This window comes from Clarias gariepinus, chromosome 25 (assembly GCF_024256425.1).
Source record: "Clarias gariepinus isolate MV-2021 ecotype Netherlands chromosome 25, CGAR_prim_01v2, whole genome shotgun sequence".
Lineage (NCBI taxonomy): Eukaryota > Metazoa > Chordata > Actinopteri > Siluriformes > Clariidae > Clarias > Clarias gariepinus.
In genome coordinates this window covers 20,241,616-20,251,018 of record NC_071124.1, presented here as the reverse complement: position 1 = coordinate 20,251,018, position 9,403 = coordinate 20,241,616, and the positions used below count along the sequence as shown (strand labels likewise).

Here is a 9,403-nt window from a genome sequence, read left to right as displayed (position 1 = left end):
TAATGGACATATAAATAATTTTCACATTAGACATTTTTAATCGAAGCTTATTGGAAAAAACATCTGCTGTGCTGTATTGTTTTTAAAACAGGAAGAAAACTCCAAATGCACAAGACTTTAAAAGGAGCAACACCATTAAATATGTATTTAATACAACCACATGAAGTACACAATTACAGACTGTAACAATCTTTTATAGGATGTATGCAGTTTTACCCTATAGCCAATAGGGGTCAGTGTTTCTCCTTTAATAAACGACGAGCTTTTTCTTTTTCTTTCTTTTTTTTTTTTACAGTTATATTTGTTTACATACTGTAAGCTTTATACTGCAGATATATTTATATTTTTGTAATGTTTCAGCAATCATTAAAAATAGAAAATAAAGTACAAAATAAATAAAGTATAACATTATAAAACTTCTAATTAAGATTTATTCCTGGTACATATGCTTTTTAATGAAAAGCTAGCAGAAGTGCAAATAGTCGTGTGTATACAGTACATCAGTAGATTTTTATATGTACAGTAAATAGTATTATATAACAAGGCTATGCAGTGACTATGTACAGTAGCTATAGAATAAATGACTATGAAATTAAAAGTTACACTGTTAAAATAGAAAAGCTCATTTTGTGTGAGAGATATAACCAGGCACTATAAAAAATTTAGAATTTTGTAGAGAATAACAGAGTTGTGTGATATATTCCAGGTAATAAGGTGTAAAAGCGTTCAGTGGTTTAACAGTGCAGTGTAGAGTTTAGCAGGGTGATGTTGTGGGAAAGAAGCTGGACCTGGATCTGCTGATTCTGGTGTAAATGTTCCTGTAACTTCTCCTGGATCGAAGGAGGTCAAAAAGTTTGACACAGCTGGGAGGACGCTGCATGCTCCGCGGAGATGTCTGTTCCGCTTTTCTAACTACAACTAAAGTGTTATGGTGCAAATATTAGCTATTTTACTAAAGTCTTGAGGCGCCGAACATTTCTTTATATTACATTAAATTGAAAGATATAGATTAAATGGAATAAATGGGAACGAATATTGACACGCTACAAATTGCCTAAAGATACAATCTAAAAATTGGTTGTTTATGTACAGCAACACCATCAGCAGCACCCTCATTTCCCCTCTCATCTGTTCCATTCACTTAGTATTTAGCATTACCAGTATACTAATCATAGGATTTTATGCTTAAATGATTCATAGGTCACTGTGTGGCTTAATAAACAAACAAACAAACAAATCCTCTGGTCAGTTACAGGGACTGGATTGAAAATAAGAGCCAAAACTTGCGAAAAACTAGAGCCATAAAAGTCCTTCAGAAAGCCTGGAGAACTATTCCTCAAGACTACAATAGAAATTTGGAAAAGTCTGTCTCTTATATGCAAAATATAAAACAATTACACATTACATAACATTTATATACTGTTTATGTATAATCATCACCTTTGGCAAATAAATCGCATTACTAATACCATCCAGTACACTGTAATAGACGTGCAAAAGATATATCATTAAATATCAGTCCAGTACCAATTTGACATTTGTACTGTACAATAAAACCAAGTTCATCTTTCGTAGTCTCACTCTGACACTCTTATGAGCATCAGCTCTATCTAGATCCAAAAACAGGAGCAGCATAAACAATATAAAACCAAACAATGGCTTTGCACATTGACACAATGGTAGCAGTGGCATGGGTGCACATCCTCAATAAACCTACAATGGCAAAGGAAAAACTGTGAATGCATGAATATTTCATGATCAGTTACTGTGCAATTGTCCCCACATCAGCGTTCATCAGATCTACATATGAATAGGCTACATAAGATCATATTCTCCCTATGCAACTATGCAATTTTTTTACTTTTACTTAGATGGCACTTTAATGCTGGTTTGTGCTCTCAAACTGAATTCTGCATCATGACCCTGGGCAAATGTATGTAACTTGACTCCCGTCTGAGGCGTCACCCCCCAGTCCTCAGCAGGGGCTCCGCGCCACCGGCACTCCCGCTGACCGACAGCACGCATTCACGTCCAAAAAGGACCTGCCATTCAGGGCAATGAAAACGATGAAACGTGGCCATTATAATGGGGACACAGAGGGATACCTGATCCACCTCTGTTCTTCCCGAGTCCTCATTATCGCAGGCATTTCATAGCAGAAATATCTGCTCGCATCTCCACTGTAGTGCAGACCGACACCAACACTGCGTTTTTCGTACACCGTGATAAACCACAGTGAAAAGGAAATGGGGAACAAGCAGACCATTTTCACTCCACAGCAGCTGGATGCGTATCAGGTCAGTCAGATTTCTGTTCAGGATGAGTTGATCCTGGAATAACCTCAGTATCCTCTATAACCTCTGAACTGGAACGCAAGCCTCGGTCTCTGATTAGCTGGGACATTTGTTTAAAAGGATTTTACTTACTTACAATGTATGTTTTCGTGAGTTGCATGACATTTCCACATTTTTGACTTTATATCAGTATATTAATGCTAAAGATTTTAATCACCATAACTTTGTGGACTGGTGAAATGTTAACTTTACAGCTTGCACATGAACAGCAGTATTTGCATTTTATATTTTAAATTTACAGGACTGTACATACTTCACCAGGAAAGAAATTCTGAGGTAAGTTTAAGGATTTGTTCTGTTCAAGTTTAAGTCAAGTTCAAGTCAAACCGGGACTATTGGTCATGCAGAATAAAAGAAAGTGAAGCTCCCTTGATTTCTCTTTATAATCACCTGCTACACTAATCCACTTATCCCAGTGTTTCACTAGTGCTTGGATACCATCAAGGTAGAATGTTTCCTCAGTATGCTGGAGCCATGATTGAACTTCCTGCTTCATGTCTGAAACGCTGGCCTCCCAGGAACTCCTTTAATAGCCCCAACAAAAGGGCTTGGAGTGAATTCTGAACTATACAGGGAAGTGGCAATAACTCAATAACAGCCAAGTTCCTGTAATGTGCAAGTGGTTTTGGTGAATAATTGTGTGTACAGTTCTTACAAACAGATGCATCTCATTCTTAGGTTGGCAAAAAGTTATCTGTCGATTTTCTAAAAACAGGTCTTCTGTAAATTTCACTTGGGTTTATGCCTTCGAAGGTCTCTGTTTTAAGTAAACACCTCTTGAACTTTTTCATGCATCATAATTTATCATTTATATCTTTTCAGTGTGGCTTTGTACCATGTTACTTTAATCTATATTTATTCTTGTTGTCATGGCAACATGATAACATGGTTGTGAAATACCAAGAGTTGAAGATATACAGTAGAAGCGTGATTAAAGAGACACACACAAGTCAACCAGGATGTACTTTTGTCTTTTTATTATGTCATTACACTATGATGCTCTTGATTACAAGGTTGAGTGAGAATTCATTGAACAATTTTAACCATACTGACCCTACTGATATAAATACTGGTAATGTCTAGACGTAAAAGGAAATAGTTTACCCCTTATTGGAGACTCAAGCCAAGCCAAATGATCTGATTGACATCCCATCAGTAAAAAGGATGCAATTTAAGAAATACTATTTTTAGTACTAACACACACACACACACACACACACACACATATATATATATATATATATATTTTTTTTTACCAGACTCTTTCACAGGTATCGCGATTTGGCCCCACAGCTCGTTCCGCTTGACTACACCACCCAGCCAGATGTGCGCCTGCCCTATGAGCTGATCGGCAGCATGCCAGAGCTTAAGGTACAGTATACGATCCTCTCACTGCACCAACACTACACACTGCACCACTCGCTCCGTGTTCCTTATCAATTATGGATCCGCTACTAATTGATCGCAGCCTTGGAGAGGTTGTGTGTCATCAGATCCCGCTGAACTTGAGAAAGCATCAACTTATGGACTCTGGTGAAGTGCAAGTCCATTACACGCCACTTCACACAGCATTATTCAAATTGATCAGTAGGTTACATGTCACAACAGGGAACCTGGGAGCATCATTTTCATCAAAAAAACAACCCACTAACCAGTAATAAAGTAGATGTGTAAATACATACACTGTAAAAGGCTCACAAACTGGAAGACTGGAAAAAGACCAGGTGATATTATTTTCTTCTTTTTCCATTCAGTTTTAGTGATCGTGGAGCTTCAGATTCTTGTTTACTGGAGAAAAGAATTATATCTTAAGCAAGTGAGAATATCTTAAATATAGTTAAATCTATTTACAAACATTTGTATTCTATTGGCAGATAATTTTGCTGGGTTCAGAATTTATTTTATTGCTTGAAAAAGTGAGGTACTCTGAAAAAAAGTTTTTACCTACAAGCTTAGTAATATTGGACTGGAAATAAGCTTAATAATCTTATATTTGGTTTTTGGTTGGGTTACATTTAAGACCATTCCACTTGCTAAGATGCCTTTTTTTGCAGGGTTCTTGACTGACAGGAAATAAACCTGGTGTTGTTTTCAGTTGTTGCACCCATTTACCTAGAAAGTATGTTATAGCCTCTGATATACTTTTACATTTAGGCATTTGGCAGACGCTCTTATCCAGAGCGACTTACATTTAAAAAAAATAATTCATTACACATCTGAGGGTTAAGGGCCTTGCTCAAGGGCCCAACAGTGGCAACCTGGTGGTTGTGGGGTTTAAACCTGGGATCTTCCGAACCGTAGTCCAATGCCTTAACCACTGAGCTACCCCTGGCCTAACACTACTTTTCCGCTCACGATTGCAAAGAGTAATTAATCACTCAATTATCCATGATCACATGATCATTCAGTTGATCAGATTAATCAATCAGTATTTGAAATACTCAAAGAAATGTGTCTGGTACAAACAACCCTGCAACAGACAAATTCAGGTTCTAGTTTTAAGTAAATTACTCTATCCTCTGATTACCAAGCTCAGTAAACAGTAGGAACTCTCACTTACTCACTCATCTTGCATATCGCTTTATCCTGCATTCAGGGTTGCAGAGACCTGCAGCCTATCCCAGGAGGCTTAGGGCACGAGGCGAGTACACCCTGGACAGGGTGCCAATCCATCACAGGGCACACACACATACAAACACTACGGGAAATTTGGGAACGCCAATAGCCTAAACTGCCTCTTTGGACTGTGGGAGGAAACCAGAGTACCCGAAAAAAAAAACACCAAGCATGGGGAGAACATGCAAACTCAATGCACACAGAGAATCGGAGCCTGGCCGGGAATCGAACCCGGACCCTGAAATGATAAATTTTTTTTTTTTTTAACTTGGTAAACTATACTTCAATACCATAATGTACCATAGTATTCCCACGGTTCTTCAGACATTACCATAATGGGCACCATGGGACTTTGTAGGATACCAGCGTAGGTACTGTGGCACTTCAGTGGGTACCAAGGTAATACTATGATATGTATCAAAATACATTGGTGAATACCATGATAGTATTGGGTACCAACGTTCATCAGGTATCTTATATAGAATGTTTGTCTATACCAAGATGGCACCATAATATGTTAAATATACCGCAGAGGTACAGTGTATATATAAATATTATGATACATCAACATGTACAGTAAAACAGTATTTTTTCAAAGTATCCTGATACATGTTCCAAAGTAGTGTACTACTGTACATGGTAGAATCATTGTACCTAACTATGTACCATGGCAGAACCATGTACCAGAGTGTGGTTTATGTGTAATATATCAACAAATAAGTACCATAGTACAGTCAAAAATACTATTGTACAGGTACCATCGAACTACCACGTTATGGGGTCAATTACAAGTGTTTTGCTGTATCTTCGGAATAATAACAAATGAATGATGTCATTTTTCCCTTGCAATTATATGTCTTGTTTAGGACAACCCGTTCAGACAGAGAATCGCAGAAGTTTTTTCAGAGGACGGAGAAGGTAACATGACCTTAGACGATTTCTTGGATATGTTCTCAGTGCTAAGCGAAATGGCACCAAGGGATCTGAAGGCCTACTACGCATTCAAAATCTATGGTCAGTTCTAGTTCACAGCATTCACACATGTATACACACACCATGCCAAACCTCTCACAGGCCAGTGTATCTTTGGGCTCATTATTAATGATATGGTAGTTTAAGATGACTGTAGGTCAGAGACGCATGTACAGGAGCAGAGATCATCAGCTTTCTATTGTAATAATCGCGTACAGGCCAGCTGACAGTAGTTTAAAGAAAGGTTTAAATAATGCACGGGTTTAGTAGAGCATAGTCTATCACCAAGCAGAACTCCAAAAAGAACACACTGTGTTTGTGTGTGTGTGGTGGAGTGTGTGCACGCACATGTGCCTAGCGCCGTCTAATTAAACATGCTATCAGATTAAGACAATTTACAGCAGCACATGCTCCATGGCCTTCAAAGGTCAAGGGAAAGTTTTCATTTATTATTTATAGACAGCAAACAAAAGGAGCTCTGCTACAGGGATGTCTGATGGAAGTCCCAACGCCAGCTAGGCATTTATTTTAATCAATCTGTAGCACTGCCGTGGAAAGATCTCAAGATAGATATCATTATATGTAATGTACAATAAAACTGACACTTGTCCCTTCATTCTAAACGTAATTTATCAGACAAGATTTTTTATTGCCTTTAGGTTTGCACCATCACTACGAAGCTAGCATGGTTGACCGGCGTAAACAAGGTGATATCAAAAAGTTGAGATCAGCTCTGTTTACAAGAAAGAACTTTATTACTTATTACGAGGTGATGTTTTTTGGCACACTGACTTATGAGTGTTGGTGCTCGTTGAGCCTTGTGCTGCCATATGTTGGCGTGTTACGAAACTAGTCTCAAAACTTTTCGATACCACCCATTAGCTGCTATTCTAGCCCTGTACAAATTTATCACACGAACATGAAAGGATTGTTCAGTAAATCTCGAAATTATTATGCGTCTGGCACTTTTATGAGTCACAATTAAATTATTTATAAAATTGGACAGCTAAACGTTTTAGCTGTAGCAGTAGCAGCAGCCATCTTGCTATCTTGAAGCAATCTCACTTAGACTTGGCAATCATTGTTCTTGTCTTAATCAGACTGGGCAATGTGTTTCACCTACAGTTTAGAATTACAATTAGAATTGTAAAGTTATTCAGATTGGGTTTTTTTTTTTTTTTACTTTTTCACTTTCAAAAACAGCTAGCCAGTCTATCAAGAAGGCTTTTGATGTCACTTAACTAGCAGTAGCATTTTGTATTGTATTACGATAGAATGGGAGGGTTGCGTCAGGAAGGGCATCTGGCATAAGCTTGATTACACTCGTACTGGAAAGAGTGGAGAGCAGCTGCCTGCCAAAATTCACATTTAAAAATCTAGTTACAGGAGCACTTTCAGCAATACATCTGATAACGTTATGTCATCTCAAACACTTTGTCTCCATAGTAATTGCTTCTAAGTAATTTTGAGTTGCCTCTGAACTGTTCTTGTTGTTCTGTTCATATCTAAAGCAAGGTTCCATGCTAACTAGCTTCTAACACAATGCTAAGTCCCTAATCCCTCTCTAACTTCTAATCAAGGGCACTACTTACTGTGTGGGACAAGGTATTATACCCACTAGCTTTCCAATTAACACTATAACCCAAAGGTTAACGCACCAGATATCCTAAAGTGGAAACATAGAGAGCAACTTACAAGTTTTTTAGCACTGTCCACCACCTTTATTCTTCTCACCTTTTGACTACAGTGTACTGGGAAGATTTAAGAAAGACAACTACGTTTACCCGTTAATTACACGGTCAGTCACCAGCTCCACCAATCATAGTAGGATGTGTGTTGGCAGAGCAAGATAACTGAATAAATAAACAAACCATAATCTGTTGATAACAAATAATGCTGATAGTCAGTAATACAACCCTCCCACTTGTGTGATATTTATTAATTCTATTATTCCCGTCTTTCTAAGACTTTAACAACGATGACTTTATTTGTAAATCGGACCTGGAGAAGACCTTAAACAAGCTTACGCGGAACGAGCTGACCGAGGACGAAGTGAGCATGGTTTGTGAAAAGGTCCTCGATGAAGCTGATATGGACAACGACGGTCGTCTGTCACTGGAGGATTTCCAGCACATGATCGTGAGAGCCCCGGACTTCCTCAGGTTAGCACTCCAACACATACAAGGCTCAAGAATTAAAGTTATAAAAAAAATAAAAAAAAAAATAAAAAAAAACATTTAATATTGTGAACAATCATACAACATGAACCCAATCCTGGGTATTTAGAATCGGTGGAAACAGAAACTTACCTTCGAGTTACATTTTTAAATCTAACTTTACTGTGTGTCTCTTTTCTTTCCAGCACATTCCATATCCGAATATAGGACTTGGAGAACCAAATGGATTAAAAGACAAAGCGCTTCTTTGACCAAACAGAATGTAGACACTACAGAAACCTGAAGAAGAGGTAGAGGAAATACGTCATCTCTCCTCAGAACAGTTTACATCATGTTTTTTCTGAGAAATGAATAAGCAGTGAAATGCATCAAACCAAAATGTTGCACTTCCTCCATCTACACTTCGTGTTTTAATTTCCCTAATTTCTTTTTTTCAATGCAACTTTGTTTAATAATGAAAAATAATTGTTTCTTTAAACACAAGGGATTCTGCACTGACTCTCTCTCTCTTTATCAATAACAGCCCTGCTTAAAATATAGCATACAGGAAAACCACACCAACAAATCTTCACTTCTTAAAAGAATCTTATTTTAATAAATCAAAAGCACTGATATCTACAAAACTGTAGACAATTTTTCAACATGATTTTTTTTAGAAAGTACAGTACAATTTAAGTAGATCTCTTTTTAGAGTGTTATTTACAATTCTTCCTTTTTTTGTTGTTTTTATTATTTTTTTCAAAATGTAACAACTTTCTTCTCCCCGTTCACCTCGCGATCAAAAATTAAATGAACGTTTGTATAAAAGGAATGAAAACGATATGAATGACAGTGATTTCAAAATAAAATAAAGAAATAAAGAAATCTGACAGTTGAACACTATTAACTGCTTTAAGAGGCTTGCTTGATGCAGTGGAAAAGCTTCGGAAAGTTCAGGAAGCACTACCAGTTTAACAAACCCTCCCTTCTCCTCTATTTGACTTTTTCTCCCCCTACATCTATACACTTACACTCTGAATGGTATTTGACCACCAAGAGTGCGCAGGAAGGGAAATAAAAAGAAGCCACTGGATCAGGCTGTCATGATAGTCACGACCAAGCCGGATCCACTGCTGCAATTCAGGAAGCAAAACACACTGAATGGTGAAAACTGCGTTTACCACGCAATACACTCTATACAAGTCTCTTATTATCAAAGAGTCAATGAATTGCACAAAAGCGATCGACAAAAGAAAAAAAAATGTAAGGGAATGCCTTAAAGAAGTGTAACAAAACAGAAAAAAA

At 37.5% G+C, this 9,403-nt stretch overlaps 1 protein-coding gene across 2 annotated transcripts; it reads left to right on the top strand.

Annotated features, from left to right (window-relative positions):
- The first annotated feature begins 2,246 nt into the window (after positions 1 to 2,246).
- On the top strand, positions 2,247 to 8,326 carry cib3 (calcium and integrin binding family member 3). 2 transcript variants are annotated; one of them, XM_053486888.1, is made up of 6 exons: positions 2,247 to 2,297; positions 2,596 to 2,630; positions 3,614 to 3,725; positions 5,837 to 5,984; positions 7,909 to 8,104; positions 8,305 to 8,326. In XM_053486888.1, the coding sequence occupies exons 1-6, from the start codon at positions 2,247 to 2,249 to the stop codon at positions 8,324 to 8,326; spliced, it is 564 nt and encodes a 187-aa protein (XP_053342863.1). The 2 variants fall into 2 exon arrangements, with proteins under 2 accessions (XP_053342863.1, XP_053342864.1); XM_053486889.1 differs by lacking the exons at positions 2,596 to 2,630; positions 3,614 to 3,725.
- Positions 8,327 to 9,403: the final 1,077 nt, after the last annotated feature.